This window comes from Trachurus japonicus, chromosome 22 (genome assembly GCF_045865225.1).
Source record: "Trachurus japonicus isolate A0001 chromosome 22, Traja_1.0".
NCBI lineage: Eukaryota > Metazoa > Chordata > Actinopteri > Carangiformes > Carangidae > Trachurus > Trachurus japonicus.
In genome coordinates this window covers 1,389,258-1,406,322 of record NC_140928.1, presented here as the reverse complement: position 1 = coordinate 1,406,322, position 17,065 = coordinate 1,389,258, and the positions used below count along the sequence as shown (strand labels likewise).

General features: G+C 45.8%; 1 protein-coding gene across 1 annotated transcript in view; it reads right to left on the bottom strand.

Moving 5' to 3' along the window:
• Window positions 1-17,065, bottom strand: part of mdga2a (MAM domain containing glycosylphosphatidylinositol anchor 2a) — a 68,825-nt gene that overhangs the window by 23,173 nt on the left and 28,587 nt on the right. The window contains exons 7-9 of the mRNA XM_085767628.1: window positions 15,144-15,473; window positions 13,509-13,895; window positions 3,451-3,723 (exon numbers count right to left, since the gene is read on the bottom strand). Of these exons, the coding sequence (XP_085623754.1) occupies window positions 3,451-3,723; window positions 13,509-13,895; window positions 15,144-15,473 (990 nt within the window). The remainder of the gene's footprint in view (window positions 1-3,450; window positions 3,724-13,508; window positions 13,896-15,143; window positions 15,474-17,065) is intronic.

Genomic DNA, 17,065 nt, shown 5'->3' with positions numbered 1-17,065 from the left:
CCTTTAGCCTCCCACAGTGATCAATGACTCCACACAGTGGCCAGAAATGTCTGACCCAGACATCTACACGTATTTGGTGGAATCACCGGGAGGTTTTGGCTAAGTGTTGTCTGTAAACAGCCTGTTAATAGACAACTTTGTGTTACTTAGTTTGTCAAGAAGCCAGTTAGGCTGAACTTTTCAATGGAGGGATGCCGGGCGCTGCCCCTAAATTACCCAGGATGCATCAGTCATTCTCAGATGCCGCTCTGGTCTATGGCTCCATCCTCAGCTTACAACTTCCTCTTTAAGCACGTTCTGCTGCTGCTGCTGCTGCTGCTCGGCGGCGGCTTCGATAAGAGGCTTAACGCCACCGCTGCTTCTTTCAGGAGGAGACTCAGTGCTGACGGGCGTCTCTAAGGGGAACGGGGGGGGGGGGGGCAACCATCAGGAGAGAGGGGGGGGGGCGCCATCTCCCCTGTGATGTCTGCAGTCTGAGACGACCCCACATCTACACTAGAGATGAAGAAGGAGCTTCAGTCATCACCATAATCCCTATAGTCATAGCAGTAGGTTCGTTACCTTTAATTGTCGGTGCAAGCTATTTTTAGAACGGCGGAGCAGAGCCGTGAGCTGCTCAGAGCTACGCTACGGAGGCTCATTATGGGATTTCTTGGTTTCCCTCATCATCAAACTCATCAAATACACAACCCAACAACTCCACAACGCTCTGGTGGACAAGTTGTGAGCTGCCCACACAGAGTTGTTTTAGAGGGAAATACAGAGACTGTTGATGAAAAACTGTCCCTGAAGGCAACGCGCATCAGTGGTTTTGCATGTATTTCCCTCTAAAACAACTCTGTGTGGTAACGTTGTGTTATTATCTCATAGCGTGGTGAATGTGCAGCTCACAACTTGTCCACCAGAGCGTTGTGGAGTTGTTGGATTGTGTATTTGATGAGTTTGATGAGGGAAACCAAGAAATCCCATAATGAGCCTCCGTAGTGTAGCTCTGAGTAGCGCTATATAAATCTAAGCCATTATTATTATTATAATCAACCAGTAGTTGTGTTAAACGGATTTAAGACTAGACGTGGAGGAGAAGAACCACCCGACGCAAAGAGAAACTTTGGTTTTTAATCGCATGTCCCCGGTATAAAAGGGCCTCCATGGCCTTTAGGGCGTTCATTATTGCTAATTGAAATTACGAACAAAACGAGCCAGTAGATGAGTTGAGGGGTGGCAGTAGCGTCCAAAAAAGATGTTGTCAACCGTTGAGATCATTAACAACAGTATTCTATTTGAAACAATACTAACTGTCGAAATTCACGCACTACACAAGTAGTATGACAGTGTACTCATGGAAGTATTTGAATTGAGACACAGCTGTGTGTGTATGTGTTATCATAAGCCGGTGCATATTCTCATTTTTCCAGGTCATAGTATTTCAATAACTAAGTCCAGTTGCTTTTGATTTAACCTCCTTTGAAAAAATGTGTTATCATGAGCCTCAGGACACCAAACCAACGATGAAACAAAACCAGGTTCAGTAAACATGTAGAATCTTCTAATGAAGTGTTGTTGGTTGAAACTTTGTACTAATGTTAGTGGAGCTGTCGATCATCAGGTCCTAAACACACAGAAGGTGCTGAAGTTAAAAATGTAAGATCTTTGTTTCTTCTTTTACCAACATGAGGGTGAAACGTTCCTACTTTTATCTTCCAGCCTGGAAGATCTCAGCTCCACGCTCCCCGGCTGAGAGGAGGCAGTCGGCTTTTAAAGGCAGGAAGTTTTTAATCTCACAACAGAGTGGAGTGTTTGTTGTCGTACAGATGTGTGAGCGCGTGTGAAGGTTTCCTGCAGCGCCGCACATTATTTATGACGCCTCAAACTCCCCGGAGGAAATCCTCTGTGATTCCGCCTCTGTCTGCCAGCGCTCGGATTTAAAGATGAGATAAACTCTAATTATCCATCATGTTCTCATCTTCTAGATGTAAACAGCTAATGGTCCCGTCGGGCCCCCGGCTCGTTAGTAAACCTCGTCAACAGCTGCAGGACGGGATCAGAGCGCAGATTACTGGAGCTGCAGCGGTCTGAAGGAATCAAGACTAAGGCTGTCTCCACTTTGTTTGACTGTCTATTTCCATGTTCTATCAGAAGTGACCCATACGCATTGCCAGGAAAGATCTGATCTCTCTGTTTAGACTACAGATGTGTTGGCAGACATCCCATTTGTATCTGATTTATTTCCACATATGACGGAGCCTGAATCCGATCTGACAAAATCTGATTCCATGTGTTTTTTTCCCTGTTTACGTGTTCATGTTACAGATCCGATCTGGACCACTTGAGAGGAAAAAATCGGAATTGGGCCACTTGACCCATGCAGTGTACAGACAGCCTAAGAGTATCGAGTCTGAAGGTATCAGGTCTGAAGGAATCGGGTCTGAGAGGACACATCAGGTCTGTCAAGTCTAAATCCTCAGGGATAACTACACCAAAGCTCCTCAGGTCCATCAGGACTCGCATCAGGTGTTCAATCTGTTGAACGAGACTCCAGTCTGACACCACGTCTCAGGTCCATCAAGTCAGTGTAGAGTCCCTCAGGGTAAAGCCTGGTTTATGCTTCTGCGTTGCGGCAACGGTGTAGCTAGGGCGTCAACGTGGACCCCTACGCCGTAGCCTAACGTGCACCTCCAAAAGATCCTGGCTACGCTTCGACACGTCGCGACGCGAACCACAAGGACTGTGATTGGTCCACTCAGAACATCAGTGTGGTAATTCACCCGTTCAGCCTCGACTAGTCAGACAGACCACCTCTGCAAACGTCTTCTCTGTCACCTGCGCTTCAACATTTGCAATAAAAGTGTTTGTTTTTCAGTTGCCATTTTTTACTGTGACCGGAAGCAACGCGACGAAAACAAAGGAATCCGATATGAGCCGGCCGAAACCACACAAAGACACAGCCACACCCCCCGAGCGGCTTGGCGGTGAATTGCAGAGCAACGCATTCCGTCGACGCAGAACTTTGAATGCCCAACGACAGCGTCGGGTCTACGCCGTAGGTACGCCGTCCACCCGACGCGGAAGGTCTTCAGTTGATCGGAACTGATCAACTCAGGACAGACCTGATTGAGACTTGACAGACCTGATTCCCTCAGAGATGATACCTTCAGACCTGATGCCTTCAGACTAGGGATGTCACGATTACTTGTTTTCACAGTTAATCGTGGTATTAAACACCACAATTAATTAATCGCAAATATTCCTAAATACGTCATTTCCAAAAAAGAAGACAGGTTTTGAGTCTGTCAATGCCACAACAGGACTTTGACATCTCAGATTTGTCTCCTAAGAACAAATCTCAAGTCTTTCAAGACAAGTCTCAGTCCTCAGGTCCATCAAGTCGGACAGCCAAAGTCCCAGAGCAGAGACAGATTGTCTCGAGTGCTCGTCCCCGACCAGACTCACCTGTGACCAGGAAGGTGCAGCGTCCCGCCCCGGCCTCGTTGGTGATGTCACAGGTGTACTCGCCGTAGCCCTCCCGGTTCAGAGCTCGGACGAGGTAGCTGGTGTCGTCCTTCTGGTCGCTGAACTGTCCCACGGTGAGGAGGCGGGAGCCCAGCTTCCACTCGTAGCGCAGCAGCCGAGCCGGGTGAGCCCGCAGCAGCCGGCAGCTGAGGCTGAAGGCCCGGCCCAGAGCCTGGCGGATCTCCGTGTACACCGGCTCCACGGTCGGAGGGTCTGGTGGACGGACAGAGACAAATGAGACGATACAGACGCAAACATACCAGAACAACGACCTGTGTGTCCATTTTTAAAGACCCCTCCCATGAAAAATCCCATTTTTCTGCCTTCAAATTGCTGTGAACCAATGGCAGAGATGCAGAGCAGTGCAGTCTCCGCCCACCCTCCAGAGGCGCATTGCTAATGAGCTGCTGGTGCTGTGCAGAAGGAGAGCCCTGGGAAATGGCACAGGTTTTGTGATTTTGGCTAAAAACTTCATAATCACAATTTAAAGCAGAAGTAAGGTGAATGTTTGTGTTAATCTAAGTCTTAAATAGTTATATCTTCCGACAGCAATCACTTCTATAGAGTGTTTGGTCTGAAACACGGGTCTGTCAGTCACTCTGCTCTGCTCTGAGCCCAGGAGAAAACTTTCCTTGTATCCTACAACCTTTATCCAATGAGGAGAGAGAACGGCATAAAGGGGCAGTCCTCTCTGTGTGTGCAGCCAAGGGATGCGCCTGAATGTGGTGACGTAGGGACGAGGACCAATAGATCCATGACGAGGGCGGGGGCTGCTAACTCCATCGGCTGACAAGACGTTATGGTGCGTTCAAGGCAACTCGTAACTGGTGTTTTTCCGACCTGTGAAGTGGTACCAGTTCGATCTGGTACGAGTTCACGGGTCAGAAGTTACGAGTGGCCGTTATAGTGACTTTCACCGGTAAAACAGGTCGGAGAAACACGAGTGGGTTGCCTGGAACGCTACAAAGTCGTAAGTCGTGACTTGAAGCTGTAATTTACGGTTTCAAAAGCCTGCCTGGAACGCAGCATTAGCCAAAACCACCGGATCGCTTACTTCTGCTTTAAAGACCACAGAGAATGTTTTAAAATAACTGAAAAGGGTCGCGTGAGGAGGACTTTAGTATGTATGAATTCCCCCCATCTAGCGGTGCGGTTGCATATCTGAATGTATTCTTGATGTTGCATTCAGGTGAAATGGGGCAGACGTCAGACAGACAACAGACGCTGCATGTAACAGGATAAACAAGTGGTCCGCCAGCACGAGGCAAAACAATACAGGCCTGACAACATGTTGTCATGGTGATGTGGTATTGTTTTAGTAAAATGACATCCGGTCGGTTTGCCGACGGCCGTCTGCCTGACTGCACCTGAATGCAACACCGGTGCCTCCGTCCTTCCTCACACTACACAGTGGTGACGGTTTTAACAGGCCGTTTCCGTGGTTACCTACGGTCACGATGCAACATGGCCGCCTCGGTTCGGTGCGTCGCCCACTTATGTATTTGTAACAACTTGTAACAACTCATTCTAAGGAACCAGAAAGCTTTCATTTGTAGCAGCTGTGATTCACCTTCAGTGAAATACGGATTTATGAAAGACATGTTTGACTTTTGATAATAAAAAGACAAATAAGTTAAACACTGGGACTTTAAAAACTAATTCTAAGATTCTCTAGGTCTGCCAGGACCGGTCCCAGGTCTTTCAGGGCAGTTTCACATTAAAACTGTTTTTTTTATCATGTGAGTTCTTGAACCTGAACCGACCTCAGAGTTGTAAAATCAGTCACAGCTGCTGCTACTGGATCTCACTTCCTGCTCTCTCACTTCGCTCCTCAATGAAGCCAAAAAAAAAAGAAAAAATGTCCCGAAATAACGAAGCAGCTGAAATATTTAAACTCAGCTGGGTATTAACCTCTGCTCAGAGGCACAAAGGCAGAGTCTGATCCGTCTCTAAACCCCTGCAGCAGAAACTTCCTCTCAGGACTTTAACCAATCACAGGTGTCACTTTGCAGAGAGCGACTTCTACCAGCAGCACAGACAGAGTTCACCTGGTCAGTTCAGACATTTGTGTTAAAGCTCCATACAGTATAAAGGTAGATGTTTGAATTAAAGCTCCATACAGTATAAAGGTAGATGTTTGTGTTAAAGCTCCTTCAAAATAAAGGTAGATGTTTGTGTTAAAGCTCCATACAGTATAAAGGTAGATGTTTGTGTTAAAGCTCCATACAGTGTAAAGGTAGCTGTTTGTGTTAAAGCTCCATACAGTATAAAGGTAGATGTTTGTATTAAAGCTCCATACAGTATAAAGGTAGATGTTTGTGTTAAAGCTCCATACAGTATAAAGGTAGATGTCCATGTGTAGTGTGATTATAAAGCAGCTCTAGGTTCTATATTAATACTGTGAAAGTATCAAAGCCTCAGTCCACAGAGAAATGCACACAGCCTGTATTCAGAAACTGAGCCTTAAAACCAGCCGTCAGGACTTCCTGTCACTTTGTGATGTCACAACAAAGCCCCGCCCCCTCACCACCACCTGGACCCACCATCCAACTAATTTCCCTTCGAGGATAAATAAAAATTGAAATATAAGTATAATCAACAACTTTGCAGGATTTTTTTATATTAATCGTGATTTTTTTTCTGGCGATTTTTTTTTTTTTTGGGACGACTAATCTTTATTGTACGATCATGTATTCTGTGCCATTTCACTCGACAAAGTCAAACCAGCCTGTTGTGTTTGTTTGTTAACAGATATCTATGTGAACAAACAAACACAAGAGACAAACTGATGTGATGTGTGAAATCACAATAATTGAAATATAAAATCGCAATACTTGTTTAATCAGAATCGCTATTTAAATTGAATCCAACCCAAAAATCGTTAGAGAATCGAATTGGCACAAAAGCATATCGGCCCAGCCCTAGAAAACAGTCAGCCAATCAGAAGAGAGGCTCAGAGCTGCATCGGAACAACGTCTTGATCACGTGAAAAGTGTTGCACACACACACACACACACACACACACACACACACACAGGTCACAGAGATAAAGGTCTGTGGTTCATCTCAAGCCTCCAGAAATGTTTCCAGAACTTCCTCCTCGTCTAAAGGTCGGCCGGACGCCTCCGCCCCCACGGCCAGCGCCGGCCGAGCCTTCCCATTGGCCGAGGAAGACTTCTGACCTTGCCGTTTAATTCCCACAATGCACCTCGATGATCTCTGCTCTTCTTTTGCTGCAGTAGTTGAAGCCCTGACGAGTAGACGTGGAGCAGCAGCAGCAGCCGTACGGGAGCTCGTCAGGGCCAAAAGAGGAAGAATCTCATCTACATGGTAATTTTATTTAAATGAGGAGAAGCTGCTCTGACAGAGACGACGGCGCTCCGTTGGATCACGATCTGACCACACTGCTGCAGCTGTAGCATCGATCGATCGATTGATTGATTGATTGATTTTTAGTTTTTAGTTTTTTTATTTGCACAGTATAAAACCTGTATAAACAATGAAAATAGTAAAATTAAACATTGTGCAGGAGAGGTAGAAGCCAAAAAAGGCTTATAAAAATAAATACCTCCCCTATGAAAAAACAACAGCAGCAACAGTGGTGGTCTTCAGAGTAGGAAGACAACACAGCAATTCACAACATGAAAAACAGAAAAGAAAGAAAAACAAGGAAAAAAGAAGGAGGTATCTGGTCTTAAAGGGATAGTTCACCCAAAATTGAAATTTCAAACTCATTATCTCCTCCCCCTCATGTGGACTAAGGGCTGGGAGAAGTTTCAGAGTCCTCCGTGGCTTCTCTGAGTTACAGGGGGTCTCGGCGTAGCAGTGCATGTCCATATGACGGTTGCAAATGGATACCAACTGTCTTCGTAACAAAAAGACACACCAAAAAACATCCAAATACCTCCATGCTGCTCGTATGTAATGTCCGTCTTGTATTGAAGCCCCGACATGAGAAATTGTTCCAAAAAAAATTAAATAAGTCTATATTTCAAGCTTGTTTGTAGCGGAAGCTCCTCTTCCTGGTCCTCCTCTTCCTGACGCCGGCAATTTGCGCCGGTGTCAGGGTGCAAATCTCGCGAGATTTGGACTATGGAGGTATTTGGATGTTTTTTAGTGTGTCTTTTTGGACGAAGAAAGAAAAACAAGGAAAAAAGAAAGACAAATTGATTGATTGATTGATTGATTGATTGATTGATTGATTGATTGGTTGGTTTTGCAGCTCCTCTGTCATTTCCTCGGTGTTCACCCTGACAGCTCTGATTGTGCGTGACGTGACGTTTGTTTCTGTTATTTCAGACTAATCCACCTGTAATCTGTAATCTGGCCTCACGTTAATCTGCTTAGTCATGTCGCTGCGCCGCCAAACACCAAACACACCGCAGGAAGTTCCACCGGAAACACGGCACTTCCTGCTCCGACCGACCGCCGGAGAAGTAAACACCACACGGCCGTCCACTTAGTCTGAGTCATGTGACCTCCAACTGTTTCCATGGCGACTCCCCGGAGAGATTCACTCTGACTGAGCGGCGAGTGGCGGCCTTTTAGTGCAGCAGCCGGGAGCGTGTGTGTGTGTGTGTGTGTGTGTGTGTGTGTGTGTGTGTGTGTGTGTGTGTGTGTGTGTGTGTGTGTGTGTGTGTGTGCGTGCAGCTGTCACTTCCTCTGACTGTCCTCCCTGTGACGTTCTTCCCTCCAGGTGAGACGGAGCGTGACGGGAACGATCGTGGATTCGATTCCCGGCGACCGCAGACAGGCAGCATGTGTCTGCCCGCCTCCACCTGCCGTGTGTGTGTGTGTTTCCACGGAAACGCTGCTGTTACCACACACACACACCGGCCGCTGTCCGCTCGGATGGACGTGACGCGCCGTGATTGGACGAGGCGACACCTGCGGGGCTCGGGAGGCAGCGCTGCAGTGCATTCTGGGTAGTTCAGCAGCTGAGGCAGCACAGCTGTTTGCTGACAGTGATGGTAACATCTGGAGCAGATGTTGGAGGAGGGGGGTGATGCACTTCCTGTAGCTGCACTGTCAAAGTAAAAGCACTTCCTGTGATCTTTGTTAAAGGTGCAGTCTGTAAAATGTTGGTAAACCCGAGACGGACTCTTGATTGGTCCTGGTCCCGATCGTGGCAGGTACCAACAGTTTAGACAAAAGACGTTTAAACTAAACTAAACACACAAAAAACACATTTGACTGATCCACCAAGTCCAGAACCAGGACCAGAACCAGGACCAGAACCAGGACCAGAACCAGGACCAGAACCAGTCTCTTCTCCAGTGGAAACTCCACCAGGACCAGTATCATTTCTAACTGGACTAGTATTAGTACCACTCACAGGAAGTAGCAGAACCAGTACCCTGCCGCAGAACCAGCACTAGTACCGGTACCATAACTAGTACCGGTACCAAACCCGGTACCAGAAGTAACCCCAGAACTGGTACCAAAACCAGTACCAGAACCGGTACCAGAACCAGTACCAGAACTAGTACCGGTACCAAACCCGGTACAGTACCAGAACTTGTACCCAAACTGACACCAGAACCTGTACCAGTACCAGAACCAGTACCAGAAACGGCACCAGAACTACTAGTGGTACCAAGCCCGGTACCAGAACTAACACCAGAACTGGTACCAGAACCAGTACCAGAACTAGTACCGGTACCAAACCCGGTACAGTACCAGAACTTGTACCCAAACTGACACCAGAACCCGTACCAGTACCAGAACCAGTACCAGAATCGGCACCAGAACTACTACTGGTACCAAACCGGTACCAGAAGTAACACCAGAACTGGTACCAAAACCAGTACCATTACCAAAGTGGGTACCAGTACCAGAACCAGCACAAGAAGCAACACCAGTACCAATTTCAGTCCCACGACCAGGACCAGTACTACAAGTCAAAGCTTCTGGTAGATGGATCTTTTCGCTCAGTCGCTCGAGATGAGAAATCCCAAGTCTCTGGCCATCAGTCGCTTGTCGCACTAGTCTCGCTCACCAGACCTTTCTCTAGAGAAGAACTGCTCCATCTACCAACAGGCTTCACCAGACCTTTCTCTAGAGAAGAACTGCTCCATCTACCAACACCAGACCTTTATCTAGAGAAGAACTGCTCCATCTACCAACAGGCTTCACCAGACCTTTCTCTAGAGAAGAACTGCTCCATCTACCAACACCAGACCTTTATCTAGAGAAGAACTGCTCCATCTACCAACACCAGACCTTTATCTAGAGAAGAACTGCTCCATCTACCGACAGGCTTCACCAGACCTTTCTCTAGAGAAGAACTGCTCCATCTACCAACAGGGTTCACCAGACCTTTCTCTAGAGAAGAACTGCTCCATCTACCAACACCAGACCTTTATCTAGAGAAGAACTGCTCCATCTACCAACAGGCTTCACCAGACCTTTCTCTAGAGAAGAACTGCTCCATCTACCAACACCAGACCTTTATCTAGAGAAGAACTGCTCCATCTACCAACAGGCTTCACCAGACCTTTCTCTAGAGAAGAACTGCTCCATCTACCAACACCAGACCTTTATCTAGAGAAGAACTGCTCCATCTACCAACACCAGACCTTTATCTAGAGAAGAACTGCTCCATCTACCGACAGGCTTCACCAGACCTTTCTCTAGAGAAGAACTGCTCCATCTACCAACACCAGACCTTTCTCTAGAGAAGAACTGCTCCATCTACCAACACCAGACCTTTATCTAGAGAAGAACTGCTCCATCTACCGACAGGCTTCACCAGACCTTTCTCTAGAGAAGAACTGCTCCATCTACCAACACCAGACCTTTCTCTAGAGAAGAACTGCTCCATCTACCAACACCAGACCTTTCTCTAGAGAAGAACTGCTCCATCTACCGACAGGCTTCACCAGACCTTTCTCTAGAGAAGAACTGCTCTACCAACAGGCTTCACCAGACCTTTCTCTAGAGAAGAACTGCTCCATCTACCGACAGGCTTCACCAGACCTTTCTCTAGAGAAGAACTGCTCTACCAACAGGGTTCACCAGACCTTTCTCTAGAGAAGAACTGCTCCGTCTACCAACAGGCTTCACCAGACCTTTCTCTAGAGAAGAACTGCTCCATCTACCAACACCAGACCTTTCTCTAGAGAAGAACTGCTCCATCTACCGACAGGCTTCACCAGACCTTTCTCTAGAGAAGAACTGCTCCATCTACCAACAGGGTTCACCAGACCTTTCTCTAGAGAAGAACTGCTCCATCTACCAACAGGCTTCACCAGACCTTTCTCTAGAGAAGAACTGCTCCATCTACCGACAGGCTTCACCAGACCTTTCTCTAGAGAAGAACTGCTCCATCTACCGACAGGCTTCACCAGACCTTTCTCTAGAGAAGAACTGCTCCATCTACCGACAGGCTTCACCAGACCTTTCTCTAGAGAAGAACTGCTCTACCAACAGGGTTCACCAGACCTTTCTCTAGAGAAGAACTGCTCCATCTACCGACAGGCTTCACCAGACCTTTCTCTAGAGAAGAACTGCTCTACCAACAGGGTTCACCAGACCTTTCTCTAGAGAAGAACTGCTCCATCTACCAACAGGCTTCACCAGACCTTTCTCTAGAGAAGAACTGCTCCATCTACCAACACCAGACCTTTCTCTAGAGAAGAACTGCTCCGTCTACCAACAGGCTTCACCAGACCTTTCTCTAGAGAAGAACTGCTCCATCTACCAACACCAGACCTTTCTCTAGAGAAGAACTGCTCCGTCTACCAACACCAGACCTTTCTCTAGAGAAGAACTGCTCCATCTACCAACAGGCTTCACCAGACCTTTCTCTAGAGAAGAACTGCTCCATCTACCAACAGGCTTCACCAGACCTTTCTCTAGAGAAGAACTGCTCCATCTACCAACACCAGACCTTTCTCTAGAGAAGAACTGCTCCGTCTACCAACAGGCTTCACCAGACCTTTCTCTAGAGAAGAACTGCTCCATCTACCAACAGGCTTCACCAGACCTTTCTCTAGAAAAGAACTGCTCCATCTACCAACAGGCTTCACCAGACCTTTCTCTAGAGAAGAACTGCTCCATCTACCAACAGGCTTCACCAGACCTTTCTCTAGAGAAGAACTGCTCCATCTACCAACAGGCTTCACCAGACCTTTCTCTAGAGAAGAACTGCTCCATCTACCAACAGGCTTCACCAGACCTTTCTCTAGAGAAGAACTGCTCCATCTACCAACACCAGACCTTTCTCTAGAGAAGAACTGCTCCGTCTACCAACAGGCTTCACCAGACCTTTCTCTAGAGAAGAACTGCTCCATCTACCAACAGGCTTCACCAGACCTTTCTCTAGAGAAGAACTGCTCCATCTACCAACAGGCTTCACCAGACCTTTCTCTAGAGAAGAACTGCTCCATCTACCAACAGGCTTCACCAGACCTTTCTCTAGAGAAGAACTGCTCCGTCTACCAACACCAGACCTTTCTCTAGAGAAGAACTGCTCCATCTACCAACAGGCTTCACCAGACCTTTCTCTAGAGAAGAACTGCTCCGTCTACCAACACCAGACCTTTCTCTAGAGAAGAACTGCTCCATCTACCAACAGGCTTCACCAGACCTTTCTCTAGAGAAGAACTGCTCCATCTACCAACACCAGACCTTGCTCTAGAGAGGAACTGCTCCATCTACCAACAGGCTTCACCTGTGACTTGTCAAGGCCAGAACCTTTGGTCCAAAGCAGGACAGTCCTACATCTAACTAGTTAACCAGGACTGAGAGGACTGGGAGTATTTCAGGAGCATGGAGCCATGAGGTTAAGATCGTATGTCTGCTGTTTCCTACTTCTTCCTCTTCGTTGGTTTATTTATGGACGTGAAACTCTTGAAACGTGCTCTCTGACTGGCTGGATTTTCCCTTCAGGCTGCCACACAAACATGGCAGGGCAAGATGGAGACACTCTCTAAAGCAAGACCAAAGACGGTTTAGAAACCGTAGTGTAGGATATAGAGGATCTTTGGGAAAACCCTTTTATATGTTTATATACCGTAAAACTTCAAATAATGGCCGAGTCCCAAATTGCCGCCGGTCCCAATTAACCGCCGGGTGTAGCAAAATATTTTTTATATTAAACGCCCATCCCAAATAAACGCCGGGTCAAACATTGTTTTTCTGGTTGCCAAAAAATATTCTATGCAAATATAGCGGGTGTCTCTAGACATTAAAGTCGGCCGAGGACCGACGAGACGTCAGCTGGTTGCTCCTGCCCGGTCTGTCCACTCCTCTCAGCCGCACTTCAGCACCGTCCTGGGCTGCACCGTGTCGGCTCGGCTCGGCTCGCTCCTCGTTTTAAATGACTTTACTCCTTTTAAAAGTAGCGTAAACAGCCTACTGTTCTCTGATTACTCATACGCGTATTTAGTTAGGCTATTTGGTGTTTTACGGTAAAAGAAGAATTATAAGGCCACGAAAACCAAACAGATTTTATTTTATAGCGATTATTCACTTATGTGACCTGCCCTGAGTGGGTTTCGAACCCGGGTCTCCTGCACCACGGGCGACAATGCTAACCGTTTCAGAGGTCAATGGCCACTTGGCAAGTGGGTTAGCCCGCCTTTTATGGGCGAGTGAGTTTAACTTCAGTACCACTAACTGCCACACGCTGTCACTTCTCCTTACTAGTACGTCGTTACTGTGACTATACCCACGGACTGGCCTGCCCTGAGTGGGTTTCGAACCCGAATATCCCGCACCATGGGCGACGATGCTAACTGTTGAAACAACCGTTTCGCCAAGAGGTCATTGACCCTCTGCCCTCTCCATCTCCTGTCTCTCTACTACTACACTACCGATTAAAAGGCAAAAAGCCCCAAAAATGTACCCCAAAAAAAAACCTTGCCAATTATTACACACTGGACTTTAAAAGCATGAGCCGGCTGTGTGTGTCTCAGTGTGTGTGTGTGTGTGTGTGTGTGTGTGTGTGTGTGTGTCTCAGTGTGTGTGTGTGTGTGTGTGTGTGTCTTACTCACACTGCACCACCAGCTGGATCAGCGCCTCCCGTGGCTTCACGTTGAAGCCGTTGTACTGACTCGTCTGGCAGCGATAAGCCCCGCCCATCTCCCTCGTCACGTTGTTGATCCTCAGGACGCCGTCGTAGCTCTCCGTCTGCGCCGAGCCGTCCGGCATCAGAGTCGCCCCCACCGCCCCCACCGCTGCTGCCGCCCCCACTGCCCCCCCCACCGCTGCTGCTGCTGCCGCCGCCGCCGCCGCCACCACCGCGGCCCCCCCCTCCTCCACCCGGGACCAGAGGATGATGGGTTTGGGTTTCCCTGAGACCAGACACTGCAGGTCGACGGTGTCCCCCTCCTGGGCGATGAGGTGAGAGCGCCCCCTGGGGACGGAGAGCTCCGGGGGAACTGCAGGGACAGAGACAGACAGGTGTGAGTTTATGGCTCCGCCCCCTCGGCTCATTGGCTCACATCAAAATATCTGGTTAACTCAATGTCCAGGGAGGGTTCAGTTTCCCCGTTTGTCTCTAACGTCTCCAAATGGCCTCAATCTGACTCTTACGAAGGAGTATGAGGGCCAGCCAAAAAAAACAAAAGCCAGGCAAAAAATAAATAAATAAAAATAAATCTAGGCAAAAAAAGAAAAAGAAAAAAATTCTGGCAAAAGAAAAAAAGAAAGAAAAAACAACCAAAAAAATCCAGCAAAAGAAAAAAAAGGGCAGTAAATTGAGGAAATATCAAAGTACTGTAGTCGGTGGCCATGGCTGCCTCTACAGATGCCTTGATTAAGGCTGATGTAGGCTCCTTCAGAATCGGCCTCAGTAATAAGGAAATTCTCTCTCTTTTGGCTCATAAACACAGTGTGGTCATAAGTATAAGGACGTTAAAGAGACTTGGAGGAGGTGCCCGCATTCGTACAAATTGAAATAGCTGGAACAGGACAGATGCAGGGATATCAATGGTCAATCCAGAGAGGGTGTGTGGGGGGGGGGGGGGGGGGGGTGGGGGGGGGGGGGGGGGGGGGGGTAGGCCTATATTGTATCACAAGATATAATAAGGAAAAAAAAAAATTCCTTTTCCCCTTTTTTTGGCTGACTTTTTTTGGGGGGGGTGGGGGGTCGGGGGGGGCTGGCCCTAATACTCCTTCGTAGTCACTGTACCAGATGACGTGGTTATAAACTCTTCCAGTGAGTCAGTAACCAAGTTTCCATCCTCACGTTTTTATTCACATTGAGCAATATCAAAATAATAATGCCTCATGGTAACATTAAGATTCAAGCTAATTCAAAAATGTAAATAAAAAGTTAATACGGTTGATCTCATCGGATTTTCTCTTGTTCGATACAAAGTTTATGTGACATATGTTGATGGAAACAGTTGTTTGTCTGATAAATGTGAGTTGTGATCATGTTTTATGTGGATTCCTCGAGACGACGTGTTCCAGCTGTTAAAGACATTCTATTTTGAGATTTAGTACAAAAATGAATGGAAACACGGCTTTTTATTCGATTACAAGGTCTTCGATGGAAACGCACTTGAACGGCATTATTCGCATTAATATTTTTATCGATCTTAAGATAATTTGATCAAGTCGCTGGAAACATGGTTAGTGTTAATATGATGTCATAGTTGCTAGGTAACCCCAGCCCGACTCACCCGTGGTGGAGGAGATGTTGACGTCGATGCTGATCTCCGGCGTTCCTCCGTTCCTCAGCGACGCCACGCAGGTGTAGGTGCCGAAGTCGGTGAACTTGAGGTCGATGATGTCGAGGTTGGTGGTGCCGGGCGACACCTCGGTGTCGGTGTGGGTGATGACCATCCGCTCCGAGCTGCGCAGCGGCCGGCCGTTCTTCAGCCAGCCGAACTGCAGCTCCTCCGGGGGCGTGGCCTCCACCTGGCAGCTGATCTTCACCTCCCGTCCGATCTGGATGTTGTCGTCGTTGTGGTACGGGTCGGGCGTGATCCAGAAACGACCTTTACGAAGTCCTGCGGGACACAGAGACACGGAGATGAACTGAAGCAGCTGAGACACACGACCCCATGCAACTTAACTAAACTAAACTAATCTAACCATAAACTAAACTAAACTAATCTAACCATAAACCAAACTAAACTAGACCAAACTAAACTAATCTAACCATAAACTAAACTAAACTAGACCAAACTAAACTAATCTAACCATAAACTAAACTACTAAACTAAACTACTACACCAAACCAAACTAAACTAATCTAACCAAACTAAACTAGACCAAACTAAACTAATCTAACCATAAACTAAACTACTAAACTAAACTAAATTACTACACCAAACCAAACTAAACTAAAGTAAACTAAAGTAAACAACTAAACCAAACTAAACTACTAAACTAAACTAAACTACTAAACTAAACCAAACTAAACTCGACCAAACTAAACTAATCTAACCATAAACCAAACTAAACCAAACTAAACTAAACTAACCATAAACCAGACTAAACTAAACTAAACTAAACTAAACTACTAAACTAAACTAATCTAACCATAAACCAGACTAAACTAAACTAAACTAGACCAAACTAAACTAATCTAACCATAAACTAAACTAAACTAGACCAAAATAAACTAATCTAACCATACACTAAACTACTAAACTAAAGTAAACTACTAAACCAAACTAAACTAAACTAAACTACACCAAATTAAACTAATCTTAACATAAACTAAACTAAACAAAACTACTAAACCAAACTAAACTAAACTAAACCAAACCAAACTAAACTACTAAACCAAACTAAACTAAACTAAACTAAACTCGACCAAACTAAACTAAACTACTAAACTAAACTAAACTAAACTCGACCAAACTAAACTAAACTAAACTAAACTCGACCAAATTAAACTAAACTAAACTAAACTAAACTAAACTCGACCAAACTAAACTAAACTAAACTAAACTAAACTACTAAACTAAACTAAACTAAACCAAACTAAACTAATAAACTAAACTAAACTAAACTAAACTAAACTAAACTAAACTAAACTAAACCAAACTAAACCAAACCAAACTAAACTACTAAACCGAACCAAACTAAACTAAACTAAACTAAACTAAACTGAACTAAACTAAACTAAACTAAACTAAACTAAACTAAACTAAACCAAACTAAACTACTAAACCAAACTAAACTAAACCAAACCAAACCAAACCAAACCAAACCAAACCAAACTAAACTAAACTAAACTAAACTAAACTAAACTAAACTAAACTAAACCAAACCAAACAAACTACTAAACCAAACTAAACTAAACCAAACTAAACTAAACTAAACTAAACTAAACCAAACTAAACTAAACTACTAAACCAAACTAAACTAAACTAAACTAAACTAAACTACTAAACCAAACTAAACTAAACTAAACCAAACTAAACTAAACTACTAAACCAAACTAAACTAAACTAAACTAAACCAAACTAAACTAAACTAACCATTAACCAAACTAAACTAATCTTAACATAAACTAAACTAAACTACTAAACTAAATTAACCATGAACCAAACTAAACTGTGTGTCTGTTGTGTAACTATGGGATGTTGAA